General features: G+C 43.8%; 1 protein-coding gene across 1 annotated transcript in view; it reads left to right on the top strand.

Moving 5' to 3' along the window:
• LOC126267658 (synaptic vesicle glycoprotein 2A-like) overlaps nt 1–13,710 on the top strand; it is a 198,353-nt gene that overhangs the window by 67,473 nt on the left and 117,170 nt on the right. The window contains exon 3 of the mRNA XM_049972957.1: nt 7,217–7,378. Within this exon, the coding sequence (XP_049828914.1) occupies nt 7,217–7,378 (162 nt within the window). The remainder of the gene's footprint in view (nt 1–7,216; nt 7,379–13,710) is intronic.

The raw sequence follows: 13,710 nt of genomic DNA, 5'->3' as shown, positions 1-13,710 counted from the left end.
CCTGGCCAGAGGCATGCGCGATCTCCTGTAAGAAGAACGTTCCCAATGGTCCTTAGTGACACACCAGTCGCAAAATACTTCAGCAATGGATTGTATTCGGTCGGCCACTGCGACATTACGTCGACCTGGATGTGCGTCGGTACCAGGCGGACGTCCGGAACCTGCTCTACGGGCTGTGAATGTTCCACAGACCACTGCTGAAAGCAGCGACACATCACCTATACACAGCACTTAACATGTGAAGCAGCCCGTCGATACGTCCACCCAGCATCCCTCAGGCCCGTAATGCGATCCTACTCAAATGGCTGAAGTGGTTCGGCAGGACTATTCACTCGCCAGCGTGCCGTGGCTTCACCCTGCAATGAATGCTGCAAACACTGTTCACCTCGAACCTCAGCTCAGTTGCTGTCTGCATCGTCAAAACAGAGAGTGCACAGACAGGCTTCCTGAGCGCCATTTGATTGTTGATGATCGTGTCATATGAATCACTGAAGCTGGAAGTCCTCATTATGCACATATTATACTCTGTTGCCACTGAACACATTCTTGAGGGTGTGTCATTTTTCTCCAGCAGTATAGATAGCTAAAAGATATATTGTTACATATTTTCTAAACAATATGTTTCAGAACTGATGGTCAATATTCGGGGATAACACAGGAATGATCATTCGAAACAAACAAGTCTAGCAAACATGGGCTCTAAAACGCATACCTTAAGGGCTATGAGCAATTCTTGACCTTCGATAATGTGAAACAAATCTAAAGCAAGCTCTTGGTTTTTCGTATTTTGGGAAGCGGTAGTATGGACCAAAACAAGAAAACAACAGTAAACATGTGCTCTAAAATGCATAACTTAATAGTTATGAGTACTTGTTCACTAGAAGAGTTGTATTTCAAAGTAGCGGAAGTAAGCAAGTGCTCTTACGACTTAAGGTACATGTTACAGTCAAAACCCGTTTTTAGCTAGAACGCATTCTTACTAGTTAAAACTAGTTTATACTAAGCCACTTCGTCAAAACGCGTTTTGACTAGTTAAAACTATGTTCAAAGTACTTACGGGCATTCAGCCAGGTTGAATTTTCGACAACTGCCGATATTTCGGCGGATGCACCCTCCGCCATTTTCAAGGCTTCACTGCAACGACCAAACGAAGTGCAGAAAACACGAGAGCTCGGTTCTGCGAGTGTAACAGAAAAGATAACACACACCTAAACAAAAGCCACCAAAGATGAACGAAATCAGAGCTATCGATAGTAAGAAACTATGGACTGGTAGTTGAGGAAACGTTAACTCTGTCCCTATGTTTTTTAACAAGTGAAAGAGCAGGATTCCAGGCCGAGTTTAAACAAAAGCCTCCATCCCTATTCACAAGGTTGCTAGCCAATTTAATTTCAACAGACTCCTTAATCACACTATCCCAATAGCCGGACGTGCATGCTAACATCTCGGTATTATTATACCACATGGGGTGACCAGTGTCCAAACAATGTTCGGCAATAGCAGATTTGCTAGGCTGCTGTAGTCGCGTGTGCCGTTTATGTTCAATACACCGGTCCTCCACGGTCCTGATGGTCTGACCAATGTATGCCATGCCACAGCTACAAGGAATGCGATAAACACCTGCCTTACGTAAACCAAGATCATCCTTAACAGACCCCAAAAGCGCTTTAATCTTAGATGGAGGTCGGAAAACACATTTCACATTGTATTTCCGTAAAATACGACCTATCTTGTTTGAAGTGCTTCCTATGTAGGGCAAAAAGGCAATAGATTTAGGAGTCAACTGAGAATTATCATCAGTCATCTGGCGCACAGTTGGTTGATATCGCAACGCCCGTTCAATCTGTCTTTCACTGTACCCATTGTGGCGGAAGGTAGCCTCAAGATGGGCCAGCTCAGCAGGCAAAGTCTCAACGTCGGAGATGACATGTGCCCTGTGTACCAGGGTACGAAGTACCCCTTCACGTTGGGCCGGATGATGACAACTGTCCGCCTGCAGATACAAGTCAGTGTGAGTACGCTTCCTATAAACTGCATGTCCCAACGATCCATCCACCTTCTTCCTAACCAAAACGTCAAAAAAGGGAAGGCAACCATCCTCTTCCACCTCCATGGTAAAACGAATGTTGGGGTGGATCGAGTTTAGATGTTCTAAAAAGACATTCAAATTCTCCCTGCCATGCGGCCAAACAACAAAAGTATCGTCAACGTATCTGAAAAAACAGGCAGGTGTCAATGGCGCCGACTCCAATGCACGCTCCTCGAAGTCTTCCATGAACAGATTTGCAATCACAGGAGATAACGGGCTACCCATCGCAACTCCATCTGTCTGTTCGTAATACTGGTCATTGAATAAGAAATACGTGGACGTCAACACATGTCGAAACAAATTAGTTAGTTCCAATCCAAACTTCACTTCAATTAACCGCAACGAATCAGACAAAGGAACAAGAGTAAAGAGCGAGACCACATCAAAACTTACTAGCATATCAGAGTCATTCAACTGCATTCCCTCCAAACGCCGTAAGAAGTCAGCTGAGTTCTTAATATGATGTTCACAACGTCCAACTTGTGGGCTTAACATTGAAGCAAGGTGCTTAGCCACACGATATGTTGGAGCACCGATAATGCTGACTATGGGGTGGAGAGGGACCCCCTCCTTATGTAGTTTCGGAAGGCCATATAACCTGGGGGGAACAGCACTATAGGTGTTAAGACTCTTGATAGTGTCCTGTGGCAAACCACTTTTCTTCAGGAGGTTGTTGGTCTTCCTCTCAACGCTTTTCGTGGGGTCAGCATCGATCCTGCGATACGCTGAGTCAGATAATAAACAATTCATCTTTTGTACATAGTCAGGTTTGTTCAAAACAACGGTGGCATAGCCCTTGTCCGCAGGTAAAATGACAATGTCCGGATCAGCTCTGAGAGAGCGTAAAGCAGCCCTCTCCGCTGATGTCACATTGCTCTTGGGTGGACTCGCCCTAGTCAAAACACGACATGTCTCCCTCCTGACATCCTCTGCATCAACTGGAGGTAGTTTGTAAACTGCCTGTTCAATCGAACTGATAAAATCCACTACCGGCAAACTCTTCGGTGTTGGTGCAAAATTTAAACCCTTCCCTAGCACGGATAACGCTGCGTCGTCAAGGGATTTCTCTGTGAGATTTATCACAGAACGTCGGGACATAGGATCAGCCTCCGAGCCACGGAAACGTTCAAACTTAGCCAGATGCCGAGCAGTGACAGAACGATCTTCACAATCAGCCTGAGTCCATGAGGCACCGTCCAACCAATCCCATGTAAATTCAGACAGTTTACTAGCCATCAATAAATGGAAACGAAACAATTCTTTGGAAACAGAGTCCAACCGTCGACGAGTAAAACGAATCCTTTCACGGACAAGCGCCAAGCCAGCACGTTGTTTAATGCGACTGGCGGCGGGAGAATTAATATGATGTACAATTTTAGCAAAAGTTGGGACACGATTCTCAGCACGACACCTCAATAAGAACGACAAGGCACATTGCAGTCTGACACGACAGCTACGAAGTTTATCCAACTTACGTAAACACCGATACATTTCCTCCCCGTAGAGGTAAACAATGTGACACTTGAACTTCTCCTGGCGTAAACTATGTTCAAAGTACTTACGGGCATTCAGCCAGGTTGAATTTTCGACAACTGCCGATATTTCGGCGGATGCACCCTCCGCCATTTTCAAGGCTTAACTGCAACGACCAAACGAAGTGCAGAAAACACGAGAGATCGGTTCTGCGAGTCTAACAGAAAAGATAACACACACCTAAACAAAAGCCACCAAAGATGATCGAAATCAGAGCTATCGATAGTAAGAAACTATGGACTGGTAGTTGAGGAAACGTTAACTCTGTCCCTATGTTTTTTAACAAGTGAAAGAGCAGGATTCCAGGTCGAGTTTAAACAAAAGCTTCCATCCCTATTCACAAGGTTGCTAGCCAATTTAATTTCAACAGACTTCTTAACCACACTATCCCAATAGCCGGACGTGCATGCTAATATCTCGGTATTATTATACCACATGGGGTGACCAGTGTCCAAACAATGTTCGGCAATAGCAGATTTGCTAGGCTGCTGTAGTCGCGTGTGCCGTTTATGTTCAATACACCGGTCCTCCACGGTCCTGATGGTCTGACCAATGTATGCCATGCCACAGCTACAAGGAAAGCGATAAACACCTGCCTTACATAAACCAAGATCATCCTTAACAGACCCCAAAAGCGCTTTAATCTTAGATGGAGGTCGGAAAACACATTTCACATTGTATTTCCGTAAAATACGACCTATCTTGTTTGAAGTGCTTCCTATGTAGGGCAAAAAGGCAATAGATTTAGGAGTCAACTGAGAATTATCATCAGTCACCTGGCGCATGGCAGGGAGAATTTGAATGCCTTTTTAGAACATCTAAACTCGATCCACCCCAACATTCGTTATACCATGGAGGTGGAAGAGGATGGTTGCCTTCCCTTTTTTGACGTTTTGGTTAGGAAGAAGGTGGATGGATCATTGGGACATGCAGTTTATAGGAAGCGTACTCACACTGACTTGTATCTGCAGGCGGACAGTTGTCATCATCCGGCCCAACGTGAAGGGGTACTTCGTACCCTGGTACACAGGGCACATGTCATCTCCGACGTTGAGACTTTGCCTGCTGAGCTGGCCCATCTTGAGGCTACCTTCCGCCACAATGGGTATAGTGAAAGACAGATTGAACGGGCGCTGCGATATCAACCAACTGTGCGCCAGATGACTGATGATAATTCTCAGTTGACTCCTAAATCTATTGCCTTTTTGCCCTACATAGGAAGCACTTCAAACAAGATAGGTCGTATTTTACGGAAATACAATGTGAAATGTGTTTTCCGACCTCCATCTAAGATTAAAGCGCTTTTGGGGTCTGTTAAGGATGATCTTGGTTTACGTAAGGCAGGTGTTTATCGCATTCCTTGTAGCTGTGGCATGGCATACATTGGTCAGACCATCAGGACCGTGGAGGACCGGTGTATTGAACATAAACGGCACACGCGACTACAGCAGCCTAGCAAATCTGCTATTGCCGAACATTGTTTGGACACTGGTCACCCCATGTGGTATAATAATACCGAGATGTTAGCATGCACGTCCGGCTATTGGGATAGTGTGATTAAGGAGTCTGTTGAAATTAAATTGGCTAGCAACCTTGTGAATAGGGATGGAGGCTTTTGTTTAAACTCGGCCTGGAATCCTGCTCTTTCACTTGTTAAAAAACATAGGGACAGAGTTAACGTTTCCTCAACTACCAGTCCATAGTTTCTTACTATCGATAGCTCTGATTTCGTTCATCTTTGGTGGCTTTTGTTTAGGTGTGTGTTATCTTTTCTGTTACACTCGCAGAACCGAGCTCTCGTGTTTTCTGCACTTCGTTTGGTCGTTGCAGTGAAGCCTTGAAAATGGCGGAGGGTGCATCCGCCGAAATATCGGCAGTTGTCGAAAATTCAACCTGGCTGAATGCCCGTAAGTACTTTGAACATAGTTTACGCCAGGAGAAGCTCAAGTCTCACATAGTTAAAACTAGTTTAAACTAAGTTTCGCTTTTGACCAGCAGTAAATTATAGTTGTAACTGAGGCTATCAGTATCAACTAGTTTCAACTAGAACGCGTTCTAACTAAACTAGACAGAACTACTTTTCACTCAATTTATTTAGGGGCAAACACTAAAAGTAAGAACAGCTACGTGTTGATTGAAATAAAAAACAGCATTTTTGTATTGCGCAATGCAATATTTATTGAGAATATTGATCATACATCTAAGTCATTAACATTAACTACATCAATACAAAAATAGCCATACACTGAAGAAAAATTGTAAGGAACATTACAGAACCATATTAACAGTATTAGTTACGAAAGTGGAGACAAAATAATCGTGCAGTAAAAGTATATTAATTACTCATACATTTGACAAAAGTTGCTACAGTCTTAATAAAAGAGAAACGTATGAAAAAAATGACAGTTAAATTTTTATTATTTGTTATTACAAGCAAACTGTCATGGCATTTTGAGTTACGAAGGTTTCCCTTTTTCTACAAAAGCACCTTTTTGAAATACATGCCTTCTTACACACACAGCGAACAAATCCTTGTCCTGATCCTAAGGCTTCGATTCTGGCAGCAGTTCTTGATGATACCTTTGTCCCTGTCATGTCTTCCAGCAGCAAGAATTTCTCTTTGGACACGTAGAATTCGGATCTGGAAGAGAGCTGTTAATTAGCTTCTTTGAAAGGCGAGTAGGTACTTAATACATATTATAAAATATATTACAATGTAAGTATTAAAACTTAAAATATTAATTAATTACTTGAATAGTTAGCAACATTTTCAGAGCATTAAATCAATGAAGTAATGAATACGTCTGAAATTTGACCTTAATTATTGAAATCAATTCAGAAATACATACCTGCAATACAATTGGTCGAGTATCCCATAACACAAGTTACAGTCAAAACCCGTTTTTAGCTAGAACGCGTTCTTACTAGTTGAAACTAGTTGACACTGATAGCCTTAGCTACTACTAGGATTTACTGCTGGTCAAAAGCAAAAGTCAGTTAAAACTAGTTTTAACTAGGCAAAACGCGTTTTGACGAAGTGGCTCATTAAAAACTAGTTTTAAGCAGTAAGAACGCGTTCTAACTAAAAACGGGTTTTGATTGTAACATATACATTTTAGAGCATATGTTTTCTGGACATTTTTTCAATTTTTTTGGTCCACACTATTACATCCTAAAATATGGAAAGCAAAGAGCTTGTTGTAGAAGAGATTTGTTTCACAGTATCGAAGATCAAGATCTGTTCATAGCTCTTAAGGAGTGCGTTTTAGAGCCCACATTTACTTGACATTTTTGTTTCGAATGAAATCAAATCACTTCTGAAATCACTTCGGAAACGCCCTGTATATGCCTTACATGGCACTGAAGATGTTTTATAAATTAAAAAGAGATGCGAAAGATCAACACTTAACAGCTATTTGTTTGGTTCTAGACACTGATATATACAATAAAATCTAATAACTAGTGCTGTACTTTGGGTGATGCGTCTTACTGTCGGGGTATTTACGCTAACTTAATGTAATCTTACCTTTGCATTAGCGAAGAGATCACATTTAAAGCTGCCCTGTGATTTTGTAGCCTTTCTTTGCTTTACAGGTTTCGGCAGATTCAACTACATGCTGATGGGTGCGGGATTGTTCTCCACGATCGTGTGCCTGATGGACACAACCACCATGTCTTACATTCTGCCTCTGGCACAGTGTGACTTGGGCCTCACGGACCTCAGCAAGGGAGCTCTCAATGCCATTACCTATGCGGGTAAGTGACTGCCGTCTTGGACCTATTTATAGCACTTTATCTTGCTTGATTAGTGTTATGAAGTTCTCATAAGAAAGAGAACGTAAGATATAGACTTTCGGGCACTACAATTTTCATTGATCGCAGTACTAAACGTTTGCCATACTCATCTCGATTCGAGTAAACCACGCCTGTCAAAGCGATTTACTATTGTTAACATTGTGCCAGGTCGTCTATCCTGACTGCCAGAGCAAGCAGTGCAACAAACCACTTTGCGATTTAAGTCGCAATGTAGCAAAAGAGAAGCTGCACTATTCGCAACCACGTAGTCGGTAGGGGATATTAGGCAACGTATTTCACAGTGCTCAGATATTAGTGTGGTCTTATGAATATCAGCACTAGACTCTAGAAATACGAAAAGAAGTTGGCTTGCAAAGTGCTCATCAGTGAGATTCCGACGAAAAGCACCCGTGGCGACCGGAAATCTTAGGCCAGTGATAGTACTATCAATGTACACGAAAGGTATACATGAGATGAGCTGGATCCAGGTACGTCTTTCATCATCCGCCACGGGTAAAAGACATAGAAACCAATGATAAATCATGTTCACTCATATGTTCTCCACAATAGAGCATAATCTTATGTAATACAGGTGCGAGAAAGGAGACCCACTTTGCCTTTTTCGGAGGAGTCATTCCGAAATTTACCTTTAGGAACTTTAGAAAACACGAGAAACCTGGGACTGAATGGTTGGATGAGGATTTGAACCTCACTCACCCAGTAATGATTGGGAAGATCAGAAGGAACCGAGGCATAAAAGTTGCAGTTGTAATTAATAGCTGTGGAACAGTATACAGTTTGTACCAGCCACCATAAGCGAGGTTACTAACGCACTGTTCTACGTCTACATCTACACAAGTTATATACTCCACAGGCCACCATGTGGTGTATGGCGGAGAGTACCATGTACTGCTACTAGTCATTTCCTTTTCTATTCCAATCGCATGCGGAGCGAGGAAAAACCGACTGTGTACATGCCTCCCGTAGGAGCCCTAATTTCTCATATCTTCTAGATTCTGTCGCAAAATTACTTTTTCTGAATATTTCAGAAAAAGAACTTCGTCTTCCCTCTAGGGATCCCCATTTGAGTTCACGAAGCATTTCCATAACACTCTCGTGTTGATCGAACCTAGAGGTAAGAAATCTAGCAGCACTCCTCTGAAGTCTTCTTTTAATCCGACCTGGTGAGAACCCCAAATACTCGAGTAGTGCTCAAGAATGGGTCGCACTAGTATTCTATAAGCGGTGTTCGTTGCAGGTGAGCTACTCGTATCTAAAAACTCTACCAATAAACTGAAGTCGCCTTCCCTACTGCTGACCCTACGTGTTCGTTCCATTTCATATCGATTTGCAGCGTTACACCTAGGCATTTAATCGACCTAACTGTGCCCGGCAACATACCAAAAATACAGTACTCGAGAATTACAGGATTGTTTTTCCTACTCATCTGCATTTACTCAAATGTTTTATACATTTAGAAGAAGCTGTCATTCATCAAATCAAATAGAAATTCTAAGTCATCCTGTATCCCTCTACAGTCACTCATCGACGGTACTTTCCCGTGAAGTGCAGTGCCGTCGGCGAACAGTCGCAGATTACCGCTCGCCTTGCCATTCAAACCATTTATGTATATAGGGTGCTTCACTGATGGTAAGCGGGCCAAATATCTCACGAAATAAGCGTCGAACTTGTCTAGCTTGAAGGGGGAAACCAGATAGCGCTATGGTTGGCCCTTTAGATGGCGCAGCCATAGGTCAAACGGATATCGACTGCGTTTTTTAAAAATAGGAACCCCCATTTTTATTACATATTCGTGTAGTACGTAAAGAAATATGAATGTTTTAGTTGGACCACTTTTTTCGCTTTGTGATAGATGGTGCTGTAATAGTAAAAAACATATGGGTCACAATTTTAGACGAAGAGTTGGCAACAGGTAAGCTTTTTAAATTGAAATACAGAACGTCGGTACGTTTGAAGATCTTATTTCGGTTGTTCCAATATGATACATGTGCCTTTGTGAACTTATCATTTCTGAGAACGCATGCTGTTACAGCGTGATTACCTGTAAATACCACATTAATGCAATAAATGCTCAAAATGATGTCCGTTAACCTCAATGCATTTGGCAGTACGTGTAACGACATTTCTCCGAACAGCGAGTAGTTCGCCTTCCGTAATGTTCGCACATGCGTTGTCACGATAGCAAATATCCTTCAACTTTCCCCACAGAAAGAAATCCGTGGACGTCAGATCTGGTGAACGTGCGAGCTATGGTATGGTGCTTCGACGACCAATCCACCTGTCATGAAATATGCTATTCAGTACCGCTTCAACCGCACGCGAGCTATGTGCCGGACATCCATCATGCTGGAAGTACATCGCCATTCTGTCATGCAGTGAAACATCTTGTAGTAACATCGGTAGAACATAACGTAGACAATCAGCATACATTGAACCATTTAGATTGCAATCGATATAAAGGGGGCCAATTATCTTTCCTCCTATAATGCCGCACCATACATTAATCCGCCAAGGTCGCTGATGTTCCACTTGTCGCAGCCATCGTGGATTTTCCGTTGCCCAATAGTGCATACTATGCCGGTTTATGTTACCGCTGTTGGTGAATGACGCTTCGTCGCTAAATAGAACGCGAGCAAAAAATCTGTCATCGTCCCGTAATTTCTCTTGTGCCCAGTGGCAGAACTGTACAAGACGTTCAAAGTCGTCGCCATGCAATTCCTGGTGCATAGAAATATGGTACGGATGACATCGATGTTGATGTAGCATTCTTAACACCGACGTTTTTGAGATTCCCGATTCTCGCCCAATTTGTCTGCTACTGATGTGCGGATTAGCCGCGACTGCAGCTAAAACACTTACTTGGGCATCATCATTTGTTGCAGGTCGTGGATGACGTTTCACATGTGGCTGAATACTCCCCGTTTCCTAAATAACGTAACAATCCGGCGAACGGTCAGGACACTTGGATGATGTCGTCCAGGATACCGAGCAGCATACATAGCACACGCCCCTTGGGCATTTTGATCACAATAGCCATACATCAACACGATATCGATCTTTTCCGCAATTGGTAAACGGTCCATTTTAACAAGGGTAATGTGTCACGAAGCAAAAACCGTTCGCACAAAATGTTCAAACGTACCTACGTTCTGTATTTTAATTTAAAAAACCTACCTGTTACCAACTGTTCGTCTAAAATTGTGAGCCATATATTTGTGTCTATTGCAGCGCTATCTATCACAAATCGAAAAAAAGTGGTCCAACTGAAACAGGAAAATTTCTTTACGTACTACACGAATGAGTAATAAGAAATGGGGGTTCCTATTTTAAAAAAAAACGCAATTGATATCAGTTTGACCTATGGCAGCGCCATCTAGTGGGCCAACCATAGCGCCTTCTTGTTTACCCCTTCAAGCTAGACGAGTTTCGTTGTTTGTAGTTTTTTCGTTTGATGCTTATTTCATGAGATATTTGGCCCGGTCACGATCAATGGACCTCCCTGTAAAGATAACAAGAGCGCTCCTATCACACTCCCTCGGGCCCTTTTGACAATACCCTTGTCTTTTAGGACCACTCGCCATTGAGGATAACGTACTGGGTTCTATTGCTTGAGAAGTTTTTAATACCGGGGAAGATATTCTGTATGCTGAGACCTCTGTTCACCGTTTGCAGTGGGGCACGGGAAGTCTAGGAATATGGAATCTTCCTGTTGTTCTTCATCCATGATTAGCTGTAGTTCGTGCAAGAAAAGGGCCAGCTATGTTTCACACGGGCCATGCTTTCTACATTCGTATGCTTGGTTGGTAGTCCTCGACTCGGTATCAATCCTGGTGGTGAAATATTTTTCATCGCCAGTGTTTGACAACTAAACGGACGAGATATGGTTGTGTTTCTGATGGCCAGGCTCTACACCAAAGTCTAGGGCTAAATTCCAAGTCTCGCCGAACTGCCTTGTAAGTAAGTGTATGTGACACTGTTGATGGTAACCGTCTGGTAGATGTGAACCTCAAGGCCGGTGGTCCCCTTGCTGGTATTCGAGAGGAGTAGTCTACATGCTGGCACAGGATTTTACCTCCTTTCTCTCATGACCATGAAAAAAAAAAAGGAAGATCACTACATTGTACACACAATTAATACAGTCACTCATATGAGGCAGTTACTTTTATGATATGTGACATGCAACCCAGCCAAACGCCCTCAATAAGAAAAGACATGTACCAAACCGTGAGCTCTTGTGTCAACTCAGGGCAGCGCTAATGAGACGGGCCCTATGGTCGCCGTAGATATTGTATCCATATCCACGCATACTGGTATTACCTCTTTCGTTTGCCAGGATTGAAACAGGCTTATGAAACTGTCGTAGCCGGTCTTGGTAAATAACCGGGCATCACGTCAGCAAAATCACATCTCTGTTCTTCACATGCGCTGTTAGTCCACGCCAAGGCTGGCAGCAGCGAATCTTGTTGTGTATATCGATTTGTCAGGGACTTCATTGGACTGTCTTCGGTAACACATGACAACTTTGCATTCTCACACATTCTTTGAAAACTCGAGTCCAGGCTAGGTTCTAGTTATACTGAGTGTGGTGTCACCGCAAGGCACCACAGTTGCTAAGTTGTAGGCTTCAAATCGGCCGCGGTCCGTCAGCACACATCGGACCCGCGAGTCGCCACTGTATACGCTAGCACACCGAGCGCCGCTGACGCTGGAATGACGAGCCTGTCCTTGGCTCGAGGTGATGCAGTATAGACATACATATGTCGTTCCTGCAGTTCTTGTAGGGGAGAGAAATATTAATTAACAGTCTAGTCGAATGGTCCTGTCTGGTTTTACCTGAAAAAGAGAAAGACACATTCTGTTGACGGATTAGTAAAAAACTTAATCCCTCAGCAGGTCAGGTCAACGCGTGGTTGGCCTGTGATGTGGTTGTTGGCCCAGTCCACGGATGAGCCGGTTGCGGGAGTGTTCCGTCCTCTCGTAGAACTTCCTGGCGATGGCGCGGAACCTTTCTCGAAGAGGCAGGATTCCGGTGTCCTCGTGGAGTTGGCGCTTCGAAAAGCGCCTCGGAAGATGCATAGCAGTCTTCAGAGCGCGGTTTTGTATCCGTTGCAGAGTCACAATGTGAGCATCTGCGGCTTTCCCCCAGACCACGGCCGCATACTCTAACAGTGGGCGAACCAATGTTAGGTAATGCGTGATGCCGTGTTGCGGTGGCAATGTCGACTGCGGGTTTAGCAATGGATACAGGGCGCGGAGGCGTCCAATTGCTCTCCCTTTCACATCACGGATGTGATGCTTCCAGGTGAGCCTGCGGTCTAGGGTAACCCCTAGGTATTTCGCCGTCCCACTCCATGGGATGGGTTCTCCCAGGAACCGAGCGCCGCCACTCGGCTGCTCTTAAGATTCAAGCTAGCGCACTGCCCAGTTCTACAGCCGACTTTAATAGGAATGGTTCACTCAATATAGCTTCAGAGATCTCATTTGCAGAGACGCTAGTTAGCATAGCCTTCAGCTAAGTCAGTAACTACGACCTAGCCAGGCGCCACATACAGTTTATGCATTGACAATTGATCTATATGTGTGAAGCAGTCAGAACTGTAATGAAGTGTTCGCAGTTCAGTCTCTAAGTGCACTTGCAAATGTTATTGCACAAAGTCAAGATCGACGTTCACCGCTGATGCTGAATTAAAGCAAAATATTTAATTGTATTCCTGTCTACTAACTTTCTAATCACCTAAGATGTTCATTGATCCTCACGTTAACCTACGTGATCATCGCGTGCAATTAATGGCCACACCTCTTGATCAGGCTAAGAGTCAAATTGCGTGACTCAGCCGGGTCCCCCTTTAGGTATACCTCGCAGAAATACACATTCTCCAGGTACATTAATGCGGTCACCTCTCAAAAGTCTAAATAGCCACCTTTTGCAGTGCGGAGTGATGTGAGAAGTGCAGAAAGAGTCGATGAGGTTCTGAAAGGTACTGACAGGGATGTAGAGCCATCCCAGCTCCAGTGCCGTGGACAGGTGCACTAGGTTTCCGAGTCGAGGATCCATCGTGGGAAAAGCTCGAGCGAGGTGGTCCCATAGACTCTCGATTGGGTTTAAATCCCGGGACGTTGGGTGTCCAGAGTAGTGCAGTATACTCATACTGGTGATCTAAAAACCACGCATGTGCAGTGCGAGCTATGTGTCTTGCTGCAGTGTGCCATTGGTAGGCTGTACTTAGTGATGTACATGGTTCCCAAGGATAGACACATACTTGTGATGATCC

Source organism: Schistocerca gregaria, chromosome 4 (assembly GCF_023897955.1).
Source record: "Schistocerca gregaria isolate iqSchGreg1 chromosome 4, iqSchGreg1.2, whole genome shotgun sequence".
Classification (NCBI taxonomy): domain Eukaryota; kingdom Metazoa; phylum Arthropoda; class Insecta; order Orthoptera; family Acrididae; genus Schistocerca; species Schistocerca gregaria.
The sequence above is the reverse complement of the archived record's forward strand: the minus strand, read 5'-3'. Positions and strand labels throughout refer to the sequence as shown.